General features: G+C 39.4%; 1 protein-coding gene across 5 annotated transcripts in view; it reads right to left on the bottom strand.

Moving 5' to 3' along the window:
• The window catches only part of SCHIP1 (schwannomin interacting protein 1), a 220,975-nt gene that overhangs the window by 8,692 nt on the left and 190,863 nt on the right, over positions 1-21,420 (bottom strand). For all 5 annotated transcript variants that reach the window (XM_074190830.1, XM_074190831.1, XM_074190833.1 and 2 more), the window contains 4 exons: positions 10,937-11,054; positions 9,351-9,548; positions 7,740-7,863; positions 1,021-1,114 (listed from right to left, as the gene is read on the bottom strand). In XM_074190830.1, coding sequence (XP_074046931.1) covers positions 1,021-1,114; positions 7,740-7,863; positions 9,351-9,548; positions 10,937-11,054 — 534 coding nt within the window. The remainder of the gene's footprint in view (positions 1-1,020; positions 1,115-7,739; positions 7,864-9,350; positions 9,549-10,936; positions 11,055-21,420) is intronic.

Genomic DNA, 21,420 nt, shown 5'->3' with positions numbered 1-21,420 from the left:
TTGGCAGCCAAACAAGAGCCTCTGGTTTATGATTCACCGTGCAGGAAGGGTGAGCTGTCAGCAGGCACTGGGCCTGGCAGAAGCCGGGGCCAGATAGGGCTCTTTCCAACATCTTATGCATCAGGAGGGAGGAGATGGAGAGTGGAGTCCATGGTCTTCCTGAATGGGCTCAGGACTCCTTCCCCATGGGAGTCTGTCTTTAGATGTTAGGACCCCAGGGCTGCCTGAAAGGTTGTGATTCAGTTGAAATGGAGCTTCTACAGTGGCTAAGAAAGCAAAATCAGGAGTGAAAACTGAAAATGGCAGCCATGGATGGGATGCTCTTTTTTTTTAGTTTTTTTTTGCAAGGCAATGGGGTTAAGTGGCTTGCCCAAGACCACACAACTAGGTCATTATTAAGTAACTGAGGCCGGATTTAAACTCAGGTCCTCCTGACTCCAGGACCAATGCTCAATCCATAGTGGCACTTAGTTGCTCCAATGGGATGCTTTCTTTTGGGGACTTAAAACAAAGCAATCTGCCACTTTTGTAAAGAAATAGCCAACAATATCACTCATATACCCACATACCCCCCCCCCCCCACGCACTGGATTAGGAGTTAGGAAGACCTGAGTTCAGATCTCACCTTAAACACTTACTAGCTATGTGACTTTGGGCAAATCATTTCTCCCTGTATGCCTCAGTAACCACATCTGTAAAATGGGAATGACAATAGCCTTTCAGGGTTGTTTTGAGGATCAATGCGATAATATTTGTAAAGTTTTTAGCACTGGCACACACACTCACTGCCTTCCAAATGATACCTGTTACATTTATTATAGAAGGAATTCTGAGATTCCTTAATGCCTCATTTTAATCCATTCAAGAAACATTGATTGATCATGTACCTACTATGTGCCAGGTGCCATGTTAGCTATTGCGGGTACAAAGACAATTAAATAGTCTCTACCCTCAAGGAACTTCCTTTCAGAAGCAAGTCCATGGAACAATGAAAATCCCATTCTTCTCCACAATACTCACCTGGTCAAATCTTCTATGTCAACCAACATGGCATCTTGTTCCGTGTGCAATTCATCGCGGATGAGGAGCAGCTGCACCAACTCTTCATTCAAGCCTGTGGCCAAAGCAAAGAAAGGCCAAAGTCAAGCTGATGTAAACCTGGAGTCCCTGATGTCCCCTCTCATTTCAGAACCTCATTGGGGTGGCGGGAAAGAATAACCGCCACTTCTCAAAGTCATGGGTTTCTGAGACTTTGCTGCTCTCTACCCCCAAGCTTTCAGCATGAAGATTTCAAGGGTTCCAGGGCATTTCCAGCACAATTACCTTTTAAAACAGGATTTATGGATGCCTCTTATTTTGATACAATAATCCCTTAATCCCTCACTCCCTTAAAACAGTTAAACTAATGAACAACAGTTGGGCAAATAGTTGACATAGCAGTTGTAAATGGCAGCACATAAAATATTCCAAACATGGAGCTGACCAGGTCTTAAAACAAGAGTCAGCAGACATTTTAAAATAAAATTTGGTTGAATTTTTTTTTTTTTTTTTTTGTTAGATTTTTCAAGGAAATGGGGTTAAAGTGGCTTGCCCGAGGCCACACAGCTAGGTAATTATTATGTGTCTGAGGCTGGATTTAGGTACTCCTGACTCCAGGGCCAGTGCTCTATCTACTACACCACCTAACCACCCCCTGGTTGAATTTTTAAATGTAAAACCCTTCTTAACTTGGAGGATGCTGAGAAAGAGTGGAGTACCTTTTTTCTGTCAAGGGTCATTTTGATATTTATAACATCATTCGGGGGTTTTATTTGCTCAAATATTTAATTAATCATCCTTAAAAATCTACCAGATTCACTGAATTTTGAGTCTCCACCTATAGTTGCCCAGACAGTACCAGACCAATATGGCCAGAGGCCCCCCTAAAGTAGGGAAATAGCCAGTTGGAGGTACAAAACAGGCAGGGGGCTTGCTTTGGCCCCTGAATCAGTTTGCTGACGCTTTGCTTAAAAGTTAGCAAAGAAGAATACTTTTACTGTAGCCATATAGCTCTGATCAGTGCAATGGACTTAGTTTTTAGTACGTTGCTTCTTTTACACTATAGTCAAGTCATTTGTATAAGCAAGGTTGTCCTCCCCTCTCCCCTCTGCCTCTTGGAAGCCCAACTCCCTTCAAAGTTCAGTTCCAAGATTCCCTCCTCCAAGAAGCCTTTCTTGATTTCTCCAAGATTCTCCAAGTGGTTCTCCTATCCCCAAACCACTTTTAAGTTCTTTCACATTCACTTTTCTGTGTACCCGTTGAATATCAACTCAGTAGAGTTTACTCAGTAGAATTAGGCCTTGTGTACAAGAATGGTTTCATTTTTGTCTTGTGTCTCCTCAGTCAGGGTCTTTGCATGGTACCAACTAGACATTTGGTAAATATTTCTGGAACAGAATTGAATTATTCCTGATCTTGTGAGGTATTAGATATGAAATGTATCAGAACAGTTCACATAATTTTTTAAAACATTTTTCATTATCTTAGAAGATCACAACATCAAGCAAGTGAATTGGGTTGGAGTGAAGGAGTGCTGTGTGAAGTCCCCAGCCTCACTTTCTCCTCCAGAGCCATTTGAGTCCAGTGGCCAGATATGGATCAGGATGCCTGAAGATGGCCCTGGATGTGAGGCCATCAGGGTGAGGTGACTTGCCCAAGGTCACTGTTAGTAAGAGTCAAACGTATGAGGCCAGATTCACTCCAAGACCAATGTCCAATCCACGGCCCCACTTAGCCTACCCAGTTCAAGTAGGCCAAGAATGTCAACACTTTTCATGGTCTTTCTGCTCTGTACACAATAGGAATTTACCAGATGCTGCCTCAGGCAGCGTTGTCTGGTCTGGGCTACAAGGGTGTAATATAGTTTACTGTGGTCTGATCTCTGACCTGAAATGGTCTTGCTGGTCTGATACGTTAAGAACTGGTTTGGTTTGTTCTACTCTGGTCTGAAGGAAGTACAACTGGTAGGAGCTTAAGCCATTCACAGTAGGAAAAAGAGATATCCCCAAACCCCTCAGGTGCCTCAGAATCTTGGTGGGCAGTTGGGGTATCTGAGATAGGAACACAGCTATTCACTACATGACAAAGCCTAGTCTGGGATAAAATTGGGTCTTTCTCATTTACCAGAACCCTCATTATTCACCCAGGACTTTTCTTTTTGGACACTCTGTGGGAAGAAATTGTTAGAACAATTGGCAGTCTATATCTACTTTTAGATCTATAAATGGCTATAACTGTACAGTTGGATTTTCCAGTATGAGTACCTTCTCCAGTGACTTTGGTTTGAGATGATTTTGCAAAGTTTTATATTGTTGAATATTTAATTATTACTTGCTATGCTCCTGAATCTGAGGCAGTTGACATTGAATCTAATATAAGAAATGTGGAGGTTGCACCACCATAAGGCTTGGATCTAGATGGGAGAGAGAGCTTTTAGGATGATTGTCTGAGGCTGGGTCTTTCATCCAGACCCACTGCTCAGAATCCTGAAAATCACCCTGGGGAAAGATGCCTGTAGGCAGCCTCCCAGCAAGAATGAGGTTACAGAGAAATAAGAAATATCAGATTAGTGGTACCATCTGAAACTGGAGATACAGCAGGGAGAACTTAATTAGCCTCTTGGGAGAAGGGATGCCAGGGAGAAAAACAACAGCAAAGACCTGGAATAAAAGCTACCTCTGTGGGAATACTTCCAACCCTTATGAAGTAAGTCACATGTGCTCATTTGGCTACTGCTACCGGAAAGGATGGGTAAGTGGCATGTTTTTCTCTTTCCATAATGAGAATTCCCCATGGGAACCTTAGGGTTTTGCCTCAACAGAGATAGGCTTGAGGGTTTAACTTCCACGACAGGAAGAACAGAGGGACCCCTACTTTAAATACACTCCACCATCTAAAAAATAGTTTGTATTTCTGCTTCTAAGAATACCAGGTTTCTTAACGTTGTGACTCAGATAAAATCCACTTTCTTCAAGAAGTCTGTCTCAGTTTCCCCAGTTGCCTTCTCCACTATGATCACTTCCCTATACTCTATACAAGTCTTATTTGTACTTATTTTTAATATATTGTCTCCCCCATTGGAAGGTAAGCTCCTTGAAGACTTTTCTACATGAATGTTCCACATTTAGAATAATGTTTTGTCCATAATTTTTTCATTCATTCACTCATTCATTCATGTACTGTATCTAGCCCAAAGCAAGAATGTAATAAATACTTGTAGACTGGATACCTGCTTCCAAAATTATATATAGCATTAATGCTAATCCAAGAGCCAATGTGACTTGAACTTTCCCATAATAGGAGCTAGTCCAAAGAAGAAGGGGTGCTGCCAGAGGTAATAGGTTTCCCCTCTTTGGAGAATTCAGGAAAAGACTGGATACCACTCATGGGGTGTGTTGTAACTGGGATTCTTGGCCAGTTTGGCCAGGGTTGACTAGATTGACCTGAGACCCCTTCTAACTTGGAGAATCTATGAATTAGAACTGGTCCTTCAAAAACTACCAGATAACAATTTTGTGATCTCAAGAAATAATATGGTGATGTGTTGTTTAAAAGTCTTCAGGGACTAGCATCCATAGTAATTTATTCTCTAGGAAAACAAACTGGAGACTATTTTTTTTTAATTTAAGGGAAGAAAATCATTCCCAGATAGAGAATAAGTAGCCTTATTTACATAAATTTTATAGAATCAAATTCTCTTTTCCCCTGAGCTCCAAATAATATATTGATGGAAAGAGGCATGAAACAGGTTTCATCATCATTCCTCTGAAATTGGGCTTTTCAAAAGCATTCTTTCAATATTACATTGATGAGAGTTCTCAAGTATTTTAACATTTTTGTTTCCAATATTGTAGATTTTGTAAGATTTCTTCTTCTGGTTTATTCATTTAACTCTCCATGAGTTCATACAAGTCTTCCAAGACTTCTCTGGATCTGTCCCTTTCATTACAGCCCAAGAACATTCCATTCCATCATGTGCTAGAACCTGAATAGCCATTACTCAATTGATGGGTAATGGCTTAGTTTCCTGGTCTTTGCTACATCAAAAAATGCTGCTATGAGGGCTTTTGTAAGGATGGGAATTTTGAACACTTTGGAATCTAAGCCTAGGAGAAGTATGGCTGGGTCAAAGAATATGTAGAACTTAGTGGCTTTTTGGACTTAATTCCAAATCACTTGTGGTAGTCCACAGTGTGGATGCTAGGTGGTATAGTGGACAGAGCACTGGTCTCGAAATAAGAGGACAGGGACCTTGGGCAAGTTATTTCACCCTGCCTGCCTCATATCCTGGGCCAACTCAGGTCATCCTGATTCCTATCTGGCCACTGGATCCAGACGGTTCTGGAGGAGAGAGTAAATTTGGTGACTTAGCACAGCCCCCTCACTCACATCCAATTCATGTGCTTGTCATGGCATCACCTCCCCCGATGTCATAGTCTTCTTCGAGAATGAGACAAGCATCATTAATGCATAGCTTTCGTTTTCTCTCTTAATCCCTGGTTTGGCCAAGAATTTTTATTTGTGATATAATCTCTTAATCTATTTGCATCTAGGTCAGGTATCTTTTTGATGTCGATTGTGGGATATGGTATGGAATATTTATGTGAACCTAATTTTTGTCATATTGTTTTTCTTTCCACCCCTCATAGCTTTATTTGAATAATGAGCACCTCCACCACTAGTTGAGAAGTTTTTTGGTCCCTCCCTCTATGCATTTCTGTATCTTGTGTTTCTGATCTTATCCACTGATTTACTTTGCTATTTTTAACTGGTACTAAATAGTTTTAATAACGATTACCTTTCGGGACTGCTAAATTCTCTTCTTTCCCATTTTTGTCATGAGATTTTTGATCATTTGTTCCTCTGCATGAATTTTGTTATTATTTTTTCTAGTTCTGTAAAGGAACCCTTTATGTTCAGGTGGCATAGCATTGAAAAATAAATTTTGGCAATAGTGTTGTTTATTTCTATGGCATAGCCCAACCATGAAAAAGAAACATTTCTACAATTGTTTAAATTATATATTTTCATTCCATTATTGTTGTTTAGGCATTTTCCACTGTATCTGACTTTTTGTGACTTTATTTGGATTTTCTTGGCAAAGATACTGGAATGGTTTGCTATTTCCTTCTCTAGGTCATTTGACAGAGGAGGAAACTGAGGCAAATAAGTTTAAATGACTTGCCCAGATTCCCACAGCTAATAAGTATCTGAGGCAGAATTTTAATCAGATCACTCAGGTTTTTCCAAGTCCAGGTTTGACATTCTATTCACTGTGTCATCTATTTTTCTGGTCCAGACTCCAAGCAGTCATTGGTTCTTATACTCCCATGTCCCTGTTGGTCTCCCTATTATTTTCTGTCTACAAAAACAGAAATTTATTTTACTTGTGGCTATAGTCCCTCCAACTTTGTCTTTCCTTTTAAACTTCTTAACTGCCCTTAACTTGTTTACTTTTTGAATTTAATTCAATATTACTCTTTCTGTGTATATGAATGTGTGTGTGTGTGTGTGTGTGTGTGTGTGTGTGTGTGTGTGTGTGTGTGTGTTCAGTTCTCTTTTGTTTGGTCTGGATAAGAATGAGGTTAATGTTATTCCTGCACCTCACCCCTTCTTATATTTTATATGTTCTTCCTACACACTCCAATTATAGGAAATAGTAAGTACCATATCTCTTCTGGTCATTTCTTTCTTAGTCTATTCATTATACTTTCCTTTTATTTTCTCTGTTAAGATCATTAAAAGAGGAAAAAAGAATGGTTAATTCCTCCAATGTTTCCTATTTGATCTCCACTATGGTCTTTGAAGTCATTAGGATTCTAATTTTTTAATTTCCCATTCTATCGTCAGTGTTGTAGAATTATCCTCTTTTGGGTTTAATATCCTGATCCAAAGCATTTCTTAATAGTGTTCATTTAGTTTATTCATTTCTCTAGTTTCAGTTCCTGATTTAGGACTTTTTGCCTGCGCTTCCATCTTCCCCTACACTTTTGATTGAGGAAGTCAGGGACTGCTTGGCTCTGACACTACTTACCTTGTGTTTCCACTTTTGTTCACCCTATGAGTACTATTCAAATACCAGATACCTGGTCAGAGATTTGTGGTGGATTATCCCTGGTCGGGGTCCCTATGTTCTACCTCTCCACTTGCCAGGGTTTCCCTGGTTGAGATGCCGCCATGATCTTCCATTTCCCCCCTTCCCCTTGGGCTTCTGAAGTCAGAGTTCTGCCATAGGCCCATGACCCATTCATCTGATTTTGTGCTGGTTTCTCCGATAGGTCCTATCTTGTAGTAATCAAAATTTCTCTTTTTGGTTTTTTTACATAGTCTTGTATTAGATGAAGAAGCTTACTGATATTTCTTTTTGGATTTCTTAGTCACTGGTCTGTCTGGTGCCCCTTTTATATCCCTCCACTATGGGTAGTCTAGAGCTGAGTCCCTCTGAGATTTTCACCCTCATCTTAGCAGAAATCCCTATTTCCTCCAGATGAACAGATGAATGGCCAAATGGGAACATGTCAAATTACAATGAATAAACATTCGATATATTGTCAAAATGGTTAACTTAAAGCTTAATCACTTATGTATATGTGTGTGTATATATATATATATATATATATATATAATATATATATATATATATATATATAAATAAATGTTTGTTGAATTTAGTTACATAAAATGAGATGTCTTATACTTACTCTCTATTTGGGAGTGGAGATCATTGACAATCACTTGTAGCTGCCCAATGGTCATGTCTCTCAGGTCAGTAGGTTTTAAACTTCTTTTCATCAAACATTCACTTATATGAGGCATATGTGGCAGCTAACGATTAGAAAAGGAAAGAGGAAAAAACAGACTTAAATAGGACTACTTGATCAAATCCAAGAGAACCAATCCCCCATCATCATCATCATCATCATCATCATCGTCACCATCACTGCCACCACCATCATCATCCTGATTCATAGCTATATGAATTTGTAAGCACTTTCCTCTTAATAATCCTATGAAATGACTGTTCAGGATTATAATCTTTATTTTGTTGATGAAAGAATGTGAGCCTAGTCACACGACTAGGAGTTTGGTAAGATGGGATTCAAATTCAGACTTCCTATTTCCAAGGTTAAGGCACTGTCCTTTCTTCCATAAAAAGGAAGTCCATTTATTGCTATTCAGTTAATATAAATTTAGGAAGTATACTTTTAAGCATCTCAATTTAAGAATGCTCTGGATCAGTAGGTGCACAGATGCCTTTTGTTCAAAATACTTTAAAACAGTTCTTATGTAAAAAAAAATCCCTTTCTTATGGGCTTTTAATACAGATAATTAAACCGGGAGTCTTCTGGAGGAATTGATGTAGGAGTCTGGGGTACCTAATGAGAAGCTCTGATGCACTATTCATTATTGGAAATATGAAACATAGAAATGATGACGTTGACATGACCCTACATTTTTATGGATTCATTTAGCATCCTGCTACTTTCTTGAATATATTGTCTCAATTAGTTTCTTTCTTGAGTTTCTGCGTTTTCCTAAGTAAAATATTATGGCAGCAAAAAAGGAGATACTTTTGTCTTTTCTTCACCTATGTTTATGCCTTTAATTTCCCCCTCATTTTATTGAGATTATTAGCATTTCTAGACCTATGTGAATAATAGTGGAGAAAAGGAGCACCCTTGCTTTACTATCGCATTTGTAGGGAAAGTTTCTACTATTTCCCCTACTGCAAATGATGCTAACTTTTGTTTTTAAGCCTATGACTAAGTAACTTTTAAGAGGTTGAATTTCAAAAATTCTCTCAAGAGTCTAAAACACATGATTAATCTGCCTTGGGGGGATCCAATTAAGGTACACATATTAAGAAAAATTCAGCAAGAAATACAAATTTCAAAAATTCAGCAATTCACACAAGGAAAATTAGAAGTTTGATGGAGTAGAGAGGACATAGGCTTGGAAGGAGGAGACTGGTTGAAAATAAAATTTGATTACTAACTCACTATGAGGCCTTGATCTCATGCTTAAACTTCTTTTGGCCTCAAGTTTCTATCTGTAAAATTAGAGAAAGGAGAGATTGGATACTATTATTTCCAAGGTCGTTTTTGAGAAATTTTTTGCTTATATAGCTATTGTCTAGCAAGAGACAATGTCTTGGGAACAAAAAGAATCACAGTGAACTGTTTCTCAATAACATTGGGTATTTTTCTTAAGAATGTCATTGTGAAATCCAGGATTGTGTAACTCTTAGTTGAGAAGGACTGAGATGATATTGGTAGCTAGGCAGCCTTCTGAATGTTTGCACAGATACTTACGAGATCAGCCACTGGAGATTTTTTCCTGTTTTGTTTCTCCACTTCTACTTGCATCTTGGCCATTGGTTTGGCCATAGCAAGTGCCATCTTGGCCTCAGCCTGCAGCTTCCTTTGTCTGGTGAGGAAATCCATGTCATCCAGGGACTCCGACTCCTCTTCAGTTGTGTCTCTGTCAGAGTAGGAAGAGCTTTGCTTGCTCTGGGATGTGACAAGAAAAACAAAGATAATGACTTGTTTAATTTTTCTAAGTTCCAAAATGGACATCTATTCTATGATATCTTTGTATGACAGAATGCTTTGGGTTTGAATCAGTGTTCACTTTTCCACTCATGTATCTTGCTACATGGCTTTGGTGTCCTTGGTGCTGAAGCCACTCCCCCCAACGATAAAGAGAGAATTTAGCTTTCTTGTTTCAGTATGAGCAGGATGTCAGGGTGAGGATGCAATTTATTGTAAGAGAGATGTGAATTTATAAAATTAAAGCTTCCCCTGACCCAACCTTTTTTTTTGTGAGTAGCCAGACAAAACAAAAAGAGTCAAAGGGTCATTCTGAAATTTAATTCAAAGTTTGTGTAATCTGGGACACAGGGAGGATCAGACTATGAAGCAAATGAAACTGTGACACCCAAAGGGCAGAAATGAGTGGGATGTCAGGGATAAGATGCAATGAATTGTAAGAGAGCTATCAATTTATAAAATTAAAGCTTCCCTTGACCCAACCTTTTTTTTTGTGAATAGCCAGATGAAACAAAAAGAGTCAAAGGGTCATTCTGAAATCGAATCCAAAGTTTCTACAATCTGGGACACATGGAGGATCAGACTTTGTGAAGCAGATGAAACTATGACACCCAAAGGGCAGAAATGAACCAACAATCTCACGATCTGATCATCAGTAGAGAAAAGTCACATTTGAATAGCTTCTTCCTAGGTCTCCAATGCTCTGCCATCTTACTTCCGCTCTCAGCTTCTTCATCCTCTGTAAAACTCAGTCTCGGGATTCCCTTCTACATGAAGTTTTCCCCAATTTTGACAGTTGTTATCTTTTTCCCATGAATTATTTATTTACCTGCTTTGCATTTTATACTTGTGTATCTTTGTGCTGAGTATCAGATCATAGAATCAGAACTGGAATGTATTTAATAGACAACTTAGTCCAATCTCTTCCTTTTATTAAAGAGGAAATTGAGGCTCAACAAACTTGGTCAGGGGCATACAGTATATGATAGAGGCAGGATTTAAACCCAGATCTTCCTGATTTCAACTCCAACAGTCTATCTACTAACTTGATGGCTTTCTTGGTGGCAATCAATGATGGCTGGAGTTTATACTTATAAGCTTCTCTGGGAGGAGAATGTTCCTTCATTGGAACACTCAACTTACATTTATTTAAAAGTCACAGCCCAGCTTTAACCCTCATTTTCACTTTTAATGCACCATAATTTTCTCCTTCACTAATTATAATTTTCCAAGAGCTTACAAAATTTTATCTGATTTCTCTGTCACAACTCTAGTCTTTCAATGAACTGAGTAGCTTGATGAGTTCAGTGCGAGAATATATGAGGGATTAACTTTCTCCATGGGCTTACCATAGGTGACAAAGGGGTATCCAGGCTTGTTTCTGTCTTACTGTCATCTGCATCACTGTCTTTGTCACTGCCACTGTCATTCACAAAACAAATTTGCAAGTTCATCCCACTTTGTAGCCTGGACCAAAAAACAAACAAAGGAAAAAAAGGAAATAGTGAGTTGTAACTTTGTGGTTTTCTTCTTCAGTTGCAATCAGATTATTTCCTTGAGAAAAAAAAGGTTTTCAGGAAAGTATTTCCAACAGAGAGGCAGTGACTTGAAAGCCTATGTGCTATGAGAGAGAGATGGGCAGACAGACAGAAAGAGAGGGAAAAAGACAGAATCAGAGACAGAGAAAGAGAAAGAGTCAGAGAGACACATGGAGAGACAGAGATAGAGAGACAGGGAGACAGAGAGGGAGAGACAGAGAAAGACAGAGACAAAGACAGACAGAGACACAGAGAGACATATACACACACAGATTGAGAGAGAGAGAGAGAGACAGAGAGACAGAGAGAGAGAGACAGAGAGACAGAGAGAGAGAGATAGAGAAGGGGGCAGTTAGGTTGTGATTCTGGCCCTGGAGTCAGGAGAACCTGAGTTCAAATGTGACCTCAGACACTTAATAATTGTCTAGGTGTGTGACTTGGGCAAATCACTCAACTCCATTGTCTTAAATAAATAAAAATGAAAAAAAAAATAAAGACAGAGAGACAGAGAGAGACAGAGAGAGACAGAAGGAAAACTGGCCTTGGAGTTGAGGAAGATCTAGGTTTAGTTGAGGTACTGCAGTGGATGTTTGACTCTGGGCCAGTCACTTAGTTAGTGGCTTGGTTTGGCTGACAGCTCTCCAAGGTGATACCACAGGTGCCTTGTTAATGAGTATCCATGAAACAATAGAGATTGAACAACCCCCTTTTGCCCCCTCCCAATATTTTGAAAACCAGCACCATTATTATTCTTTAGAATGTCTTAAACTGTATCAGACAAGAGACCTAGGATTGGATTCCCTGTGACTGCTCATTTAGTTGTATGACCCAGGGCAAGTCATGACTCTTACATTTGTCCTCTGTGAAAAAGAGGGCTTGATTTGGAGTTAGGGAGGTTTAATAGCTTCAAACAACACTAAAGGATTCTGGGACACTCTGGGCAACATCCATGGTATAAGCTTCACAAACCTCACCAGACCAAAATCAGCCATTGTTATTGTTTTAATTTCTTAATCAGTTTCAGAGACATTTTTGTAAAATGAATGGGAAAAAATTCTCATCTTCCATCATCTTGGCTGGAGTTGGAATTGATGAACCATTTTCTTTTTTCTTTTTTAAAAATTTATTTATGGAGCAGCTGGGTGGCACAGTGGATAGAGCACTGGCCTTGGAGTCAGGAGGACCTGAGTTCAATTCTAACCTCAGATACTTAATACCCACCTAGCTTTGTGGCCTTGGACAAGCCACTTAACCCCACTGCCTTGCAAAAAGAAACCCTAAAAAATTTATTTATTTAGTATTTTATTTTTCCCAGTTTCATGCAAAAACATTTAACATTTGTTTTTAAAGCTTTGAACTTTGAACTATTTTCTAATGAATTTCTACCCTCAGTCATATTAAGATTTTCTGGAGCCTTTAGAAGGACAAAAAAGATGATTACTGGCTTGGGTGCTTCCTTGGTTCAGACCCCACAGTCCTGCAGCAGGTTAGATAAAGCTAAATATCACAGAGTAAATGCTACCTCACCTGGAGGAGAAAGTCTTCAGGAGTAAAATATAGACAATTGTTTTTTCAAGTAATTTATTACAGGAATGTCTTAGGGGATCTTTCTGGAGAATATTTGCCAGTAAAATGTTGCCCTTTTTTGCAAAAAGAAAGAATTAGAATTCACAAGTACAAGTGGGGCTCTGAAATAACAATTCTTTACCTGGAGAATCATGAATGCCCTAGGGTTCCATGAATGGATCTCAAGGAGTCCATGAACTTGTAAAGGAAAAAAGATATCTCTATTTTCATTAACTTCAAAGTGAAATAATTTCAAAACATTCTTTCGAGAAGGTCTCATCTGACCGCCAAAGGGTTTTGCTCCACAAGGTCAAGAATTTTGCTCCGATAAGACTCAGTGGTGACAAATGTGGCATTGAACACTTGGTCCACAGAGTCTGCAAGATCAGATGAGCACTTGGGAGCCAGATGGACTCCAGAGGCAGCTGATTTTTCCATAAATCTCTAGGTGGCTCCATCTCTATGGAATTTCATGTCTTTGCAAGTTTAGTCTCCAAAGGCAACAAAATACACCTACAGCATGGTACTGTCCATATGAGCATATACGTCCCTACCAAAGATCTAATTCTAGTACTTATAGTCTGTGTGTTTGTGTGTGTGTGTGTGTGTGTATGTGTGTGTGTGTGGTATTCTGTATGAGGGCTGGATTTGGAGTCAGAAGATCCAGGTTCAAATCCTTACTTACTCCCTGTGTAACCTTAGGCAAGTCACAAATCTTGGGGCCTCAGTTTCCCTATCAAGAGTTTGAATTAGATGTCATTGAAAGTTGCTTCCAGCTTTAAGCCCATGCTTAGTGCTACTGGATAATTCATTCAAAAGAGCACTTTTTAAAGTGCTATTATTAGCCCCAGTTTCTATATGATCTTCAAAGAGGGAGAGGGATTAGATCTGTGATTTTATGGGAATTCGGAATTCCTGGCAAAGTGATTCCTACCAATTCAGGGAGCCAACTTTTTGCAGCTTTAGTCTTAGAAAGTTGCCTACAATTCTGAAAGGTTAAATGACTTTCCCAATGTCCCACCATAGGAATCCAAGGTAGAACTTGGACTCAGGTCTCCTTGGTTTCAAGGGCAGCTCTTTGCCCACTACGCTGCTGCTGCTCATAAACTCTCCCTCCCGCCCCCCAGCTTTCCAAGAAGTGCTCATAGAACCAATCTGAGCCAGGTGATGGGGTCTGGAGGATGATGGGGCTGTCATTTTTCTATGGCCAGCAACAACGTCTCTATGCACATAGAATTTTGTTACCAAATAGCATAAAGGCTGAAGTGCCAATTCTCCCAGAGTCTACTTCAGATGCTTCCTTTTATGCAAAGCTCTAAGGAACAAATAGACATAAAGTGATCCAAGTTGCCAGACAACACAGTAGACACTGTAGTCTGGTGCCACCTATTGCTGAAATTTGTGATTAATGGAAGTTTTGTGTGCTTTCTACTCTATAACATATCTGGGCTCCCTTGAACACACAGTGCTCTCCTGTGGCCTTGGACAGAGGCTAGTGCTAAGGAATAATGGCTGTCCATCAATCAACAAGCATGTATTCAGTGTTTTCTATTGTCCAGGCACCAGGGTTTCTAGGAGAGGGTGAAAGCTTTCCTGGCACCTTTAAGAACATTGGTCTACACATGCCAAGTCTCCTGGGGACACATTTCCCTCATATGAGACTAGTTCTGGCTTGATATATCCATCCATCCATCCATCCATCCATCCATCCATCCATCCATCCATCCATCCATCCATCCACTGAGGCATCTTTCTTTTTCTTTCTTTCTTTCTTTCTTTCTTTCTTTCTTTCTTTCTTTCTTTCTTTCTTTCTTTCTTTCTTTCTTTCTTTCTTTCTTTCTTCCTTTCTTCCTTCCTTCCTTCCTTCCTTCCTTCCTTCCTTCCTTCCTTCCTTCCTTCCTTCCTTCCTTCCTTTCTTTCTTTCTTTCTTTCTTTCTTTCTTTCTTTCTTTCTTTCTTTCTCCTTCTTTCCTTTCTTTTTTTCCTATTTACCTATCTACCTATTTATCTATCCATCCATCGAGAGAGAGAGAGAGAAACAGAGAGAAGCAAAAAGAGAAAGGAGAGAGCAAAGAGAAAAAGGAGAGGGCAGAGAGAATATATATATATATATATATATATATATATATATCTGTATCTATATCTATAGCCATATCTATCTATCTATCTATCTATCTATCTATCTATCTATCTATCTATCTATCTATCTATCCATCCATCCATCCATCCATCCATCTATCTATCTATCTATCTATCTATCTATCTATCTATCTATCTATCTATCTATCTATCCGTCCATCCATCCATCCATCTATCTATCGAGAGATTACATAGAAAAGGAGTGTTCCATATTCATTAGAAATCAAATCTGAGATCTAGATCTGAAAGAGTCTTTAGAGACCATTATGTCCAACTCTTTTTCATTTGTAAAACGAGGAAACTGAGGACCCAGAAAGGTTGAGGGAGTGCCTGCATTTACAAGGGCAGTATATATCAGAGGTGTGATTTGAACCCAGGTCCTTTGACACTACATACTGTGCTTTTCCCACACCACCACATCTAAACTTCTTTAAGGCCCATAGGTTTTCATCTTGAATCATTGCTAATTCTGATACCAAGTTCCACAGTCCTCCCCAAGAGATTTCTCCCAGGGGATGATGACTTAGCCCTGAAGACCAAACCAGAAGTGTTTATCCATTCTAATACTTCTAAGGGAGGAAAGAGTCCAAAGGGAAGCAGGCAGGATTTAACAGTCAGAGGCAATGAAAGAAGAAAGCCCCCTTGCGTAAAAATTCAGGAAATCGTCTTAGTGTTGCTTTATCACCGTGGGAAGCTGGGCAGACCTTTTTATAGGGCAAGACCCATAATTCCTTACAGAACTAATCACTGAGAATGTGGCTCTCTGGAAAGGGAAATTATGTGTCATGACAGCAAATGGTTCAGAAGGGATTGTAGGAAAAATACCTTACAATGGACTCAGGTTTCAAAAAAGAGTCATTGACTTTTCACTGAATTTTGAGAATGGATTACGAAGAAGGCAGATTGCCCCCAAATTCCTGGCTAGGCTCTCTGAGCAGCTACTGCTGCTTTTGGGGACAACTTACTCCTCTTGCCAGAGTTTCTGCCCTATCTGGAGCAGACTGATAGATTAGATAACCTTTGGGTATTTCTTCCTTATCTAGGAAGGGTCCTGACCCAGAATGCTTTCTGAAAGGTGGTGGACTCCTGCAGTAGGATGCTGCATATTCTGTTAGATGCTTTGCTGTTCAGTTTTCACAAAATGATTTTCTTTGATTTGTGGAAGAATTTGAAGGCAGGGATTAGTAAATGACTGACTAAAAATACTCTAAGCTATAAATAACACATTAAAAAATGAATGCAGTAATAAGTCCAAGTTGTTTGGAACTTTGGAAGTCATTCTAGGCAAAATAGATACTTTCAGTCTCATTTATTTGGCAAGGATTTATTGACTGCCTACTATGTGGCAAGAGCTGGGATGTTTGTCATCAATTCAAAGACAAAAATCAAATAGTCTTTTTTTTTTTGTTTTTTTTGCAAGGCAATGGGGTTAGGTGGCTCGCCCAAGGCCACACAGCTAGGTAATTATTAAGTGTCTGAGACCGGATTTGAACCCAGGTACTCCTGACTCCAGGGCTGGTGCTCTATCCACTGCACCACCTAACAGCCCCAAAAAGACTTTTGATCTCACAGAATTTATATTTTCCTGGGGAGGGAATGGCATGCATTAGAAAGGAAAGGAAAATATAGATATAAATATAATTATAGATATAACATAGATATACCTATAGATATAAATTAAAATATATATATGTGGGAAATAAGCACAAAATAATCTGGTGGGAGGAGAGCAGTAGCCACCAGAAGGAAGCTGGTGCATAGCGAATTTAGGATGGGTGTAGGCACAGAGACCCTCTTCTAACACATACTCTACCTGTTCTAAACATTTTCAGATGGTTTCATGAGCTGTTTCAGTTGGAAAAAATGCATTTTCTTCTGATGAATCCCTTAGAACTTCCCCATGTTAGTCCTCAGGCGGTGGGCACTCTCCACCCATTGCCAGGTTCACATTCAAAGACTTTCCAGTTTTGTGGGATTTGATCAGGGTTTATATTCCATTGACAGAGCCTTCAAGAGCCCAAGGTCACCTCTCTGCTACAGTGAGGCATTAGAAACAGGCTTTAGATAGAGGATCCACTTAATTAGGGAAAACTTCCCATGAATCTAAACCAGTAGGAATATTTAACAACCAGCTCTCTGCAGGAAGCTTAATCTGCATTATTAACATTTTTGTCTATCACTGTATTACAGCTAGGTAAGCACTACACTGAGAAATCAAACCCTAATTTGCAGTGTTTGCCAGTTTTCAAGGTATAAATGCTCACTTTGAAAATATAACAACCAGCTCTGGCCCCAGCGTTGAATCTAAGTTAGGTTACTCAATTACCCTCTAATGTTGTGTGTGCTATGTTTAAAGCAGGACTCGCTGGCTGGGGACCCCAAAACCAGTCCCTATGAGGTGAGCTTTCTAGTTACCTAAGAATCCACTCATTAGCTATGCACTATCCTACAATGACCCAGAAAAGAGGATGACTCAGAGTCACTGCCAGGGGGCAGGGATCTGAAAACAGGAGATATTCTCTTCTATGGATTGGAAATGAGAAATGAGCATTGTGCCTTTGGAAGAATTCAGAGGATCTTGAGGCGGCTTTCTGTATTCTAATGATAGCTATTAGTCATCAAAAGGGGCAGAGGAGAATGGGCAAAGATTAGGAGTGAGAGGAGGACAGGGAGGGAAAGAAAGGAAAAGAAGAGAAATTGGAGAGGGAAGGGAAAGAGAGAGGAGAAAAGGTGGGGAGGAGGGAAAGAGAGAGAGAGAGAGAGAGACAGACAGACAGACAGAGACAGACAGAAAAAGTAAGAGAGAACAAGAGAGAGAGAAAGGATCAAGACAAGCAAAAACAAAGACAGGAAATAGAGAAAATAAGATAGACAATCAGGAGAGATTGGGGAGAGAGAGAGAGAGAGAGAGAGAGAGAGAGAGAGAGAGAGAGAGAGAGAGAGAGAGAGAATTTCTTACTTAATCTTCACTATTGATTAGATTTTCTTTTTAAATCCTGCATTTTGAGGGTAGTTAGGTGGTGCAGTGGAGTCCTGGAGTCAGGAGGACCTGAGTTCAAATTTGACCTCAGACACTTAATAATTACCTTCCTGTGTGACCCTGGGCAATTCACTTAACCTCATTACCTTGCAGAAACAAAAATTCCTGTACTTTGGAACAGGTTGCTCAGTCAATGGGAATTATTGGCTGCTTTCCCTCTAGACATGTACCATAATTCTTAGGAATGCTATAAATAAACTTTAGGGATTGAGGGAGTGATTAAAGTTTTAAAAAAGGAAGGATATTCTTAACTAATTAGGAAATAATAATGGAACAAATTGAAGAATAATAATCTCCCTTCATGTAACCCCCCCCCCCCCAGCCTGCCCTTCTGCTGTCCCTCAATGAAAGTTATACATAAGATACTAGATGCAGAACTGGAAAAGTCTTTAGGGTCATTTTGTTCAATCCCCTCATTTAAAAAATGAGGAAACTGAGGCTATGGGAGGTCACAGATTCATAGATTTGGAGCCAGAAGGGACCTTAGGGCTCATCTAGTCCAACCTATTCATTTTATAGATAAAGAAACTGAGACTATAAAAGGACTGGGTAATTGGAGTGTTAACCGAGTGAAGTTTTGAACTCAGGTGCTCTGATTTCAAATCCAGTACTCATTTATTTCCCCCAGGAAATACTCCCCTATGTTTTCTTAGTAGAGACAGCCATGGAACAATTTTCCAGCTAACCAGGAGCAAGGCTAACTGAGGTACCTATACGCATCCTTCGATTTTGGTGACTTTCTCTCCAAAGACAGCCCTGAACCTGCATGTTCAAGCTGCCATCTACAGGCATGGACATTTGGAAGCAAGGTCATTATCCAGAAAACAAACATGGCATCTTGTGGCATTTGCTTTTCTTTCAGAATATTTTTAATAGAGGTAGAATGGATGAGTGGATAGCGATCTGACCTTGGAGTGAGGATGACCCGAGTTCAAAGCCAGCCTCAGACATTTACTACTGGGAAAAGTAGGCAATCCCTCTGGACCTCAGCTTTGCCATGTGAAAGGTGGAGGTAATAATAGCACTTACATGACAGTGTAGTTGTAAGGTACAAATGAGATAATATGGGGTGCCCCAAAAGTTTTAGTGCAATTTTGAACCCTGAATATTAAAAATGCCTTACAAACTTTGAAGCCATTTTTAAAATATATTGATTGCCATTCTATCACCTGGTCTGATCATGAGTGAGTTCTCTGAGCATTAGGCATTGAACTCCCTAGTAGCTAGTTTGAGATTTCAGAAGGAGTTTGCTGGGCATGAGTTCCTGCTAAGGGTCTCCCAGTTTGGATTTGTTAGACACAGTGACTCCCATAGACTATTTCATTCTGAATAAAACTGGAAGGGTCCTTAAAGAAGACCATGGTACTGAGGAGAGAACGTAGAATTTGAAAACCAGGGATAGGACTCAAACCCTTGTTCTATATGACCTTGGGCAGTAATTTCATCTCTTAGTTTTCAAAATGAAGGGGTTGAATGAGATGGCCTCCTCTTCACCCCCTAATGATATGGTCTCACAATCTTTGTCCAGTGGTTCCATTTTATAGAGGAATTAAAAAAAGGCCTACCAGTGAAGTGACTTCCCTAAAGTCACACAGTTAGTAAGCTGTACATTCAGATTTAGATTTCCTCCCTCAAACTTGGAATTCTTTGGTCTTTCTACTCTTTGATTTTGTCAGTATGGATGCTCCCTCCTTGGGCTCAGATTGGAATCCTGACACTACCTGAACTACATTGGCCAAAAATAGAATTCACCTACTAATGGCCAACTTTCCAAGGATGAGGCTTGCTTTTTTGACTAACCCAGTCCTCAGATGGTAAGTATAAGCACAGTATCCAGCTGGCCCTCCCATACTACATGTCTTCCCAGCTTGGGAAGACTTGGGGTTCTATTCTCATTTCTTTTGAGAATCCAGGCTCACCTCTATGCCAAAAACCTCACTGTAATGGAGGCCCAAGAATTACAAAATCATTATGAAGGCAGGTTGCAATTACTTGTTTTTTCTTGAAGGTAGCTGTGCAACCTTCATTGGAAAACCACTGCAGGTGGAAGTTTCCATGTGTTTGGCTTTCATAACTGCATTTGCATTATCTGCCTGTAAGATCATGAATCCAAAGCCACATGCTCAGCTGTGTTATTCTGGATTCAATATTCCCAACTCTTTCCGGTACAGACCATTAAAATACATTATTTTCCATTTATTTTAATGGATCTTTGATGCATTATTCATAAATAGTATATATAATGAATAAACACCCATATTTTTATACCACATCTTTTTTTTTCTATTTCATGAGATTTCAGAGGGGATGGAGCATAAAATATAAATTATCATTATCCAAGGGCAGCTATAAACACATGCAATTTTTTTTCTTAAAACTTGTTGCTTGGAGAGAATATGGGAAATGTTCAGCTTTGTGCAAAACGGGCTTGTCATTATGTGCATTCTAAAGTATCTGTGTGTTTATTACATACACACACAAGCTGATCTGTATATTTGGATAGAAAAATAGAGCTTTCTTTGGGTTTTGAAATGAGACACAGTTGGTAAAATGAAATTGAGGGGGGGGAAAGTAGAGTAAAACATGATGGATGATTAACAATAGACTGGGTTACTCTCTCTCTCTCTCACTATATGTGTGTTTATATACATAACACACATGAATCTACATGTATAAAAGATGGATGAGTAGGGAATAAGACTATACTGAATGCTTACATAATGGAAGGGGAAAAGTCTTGTGAGCACTATGTGTTGGTTACTGTACTCACACTTTACAAATATTGTTCATTTGAGCTTTCAAGAGGCTTTGAGGTCAAAGAGGCCTCCTCTCATAAGCTTTCTTTCCCACCTTCCCTCAATTTGTAAATCGCTTTGCTATCCCCTTCAAATTACTTTATATTTCTTGAGTACCACTTATCCATTTACTTACCTCTGTCCATGGTATTTTGCACATGAGAATAGAAGCTCTATGAGAGACAGCAATGTTTAAATTTTGGATGTGCCCTCCTAGCATCTTACCCACCCTTTGACACAAAGCAGGTACTATGAAAATGGTTATTGCATTAAAATTTACTCTTTTTCATTTATGACTGGGGTTGAATAAGCAGCTGCCTTGTTTAGGAAAAGCTTTGATTTTGGGGGGGATGGGAGAAAGGAAAGCAAAGGAAGAAGTCAGAAGCGGTGGGGAACCCTACTGATACTTCCATGTCTCCTCCATTCTGTCTCCTTGAATCTCATGCCTTTTTTCATCATTTGCTGAACTGTGTTGGTCCCCCCCTCCATATTTAAGTTTGGTCTTAGTTTTAGGTTTAGGTTTAGTTTGTTGATCATTTGTTTTTTAATTGCGTTCGATTCATCATTACTCCATTTGGGGTTTTCTTGGCAGAGATTCTGGAATGGTTTGCCATTTCCTTCTTCAGCTCATTTTACAGATAAGGAAACTGAGGCAAACAGGATTTAGTGACTTGCCCAGGATGACTCAGTTAGTAAGTGTCAAAATCTAGATTTGAACTCAGGACAATAAATCTTTCTATTTCCAAGTCGAGTCTT

The sequence above is a fragment of the Macrotis lagotis genome, chromosome 6, assembly GCF_037893015.1.
Source record: "Macrotis lagotis isolate mMagLag1 chromosome 6, bilby.v1.9.chrom.fasta, whole genome shotgun sequence".
NCBI classification, from domain to species: domain Eukaryota; kingdom Metazoa; phylum Chordata; class Mammalia; order Peramelemorphia; family Peramelidae; genus Macrotis; species Macrotis lagotis.
The sequence above is the reverse complement of the archived record's forward strand: the minus strand, read 5'-3'. Positions and strand labels throughout refer to the sequence as shown.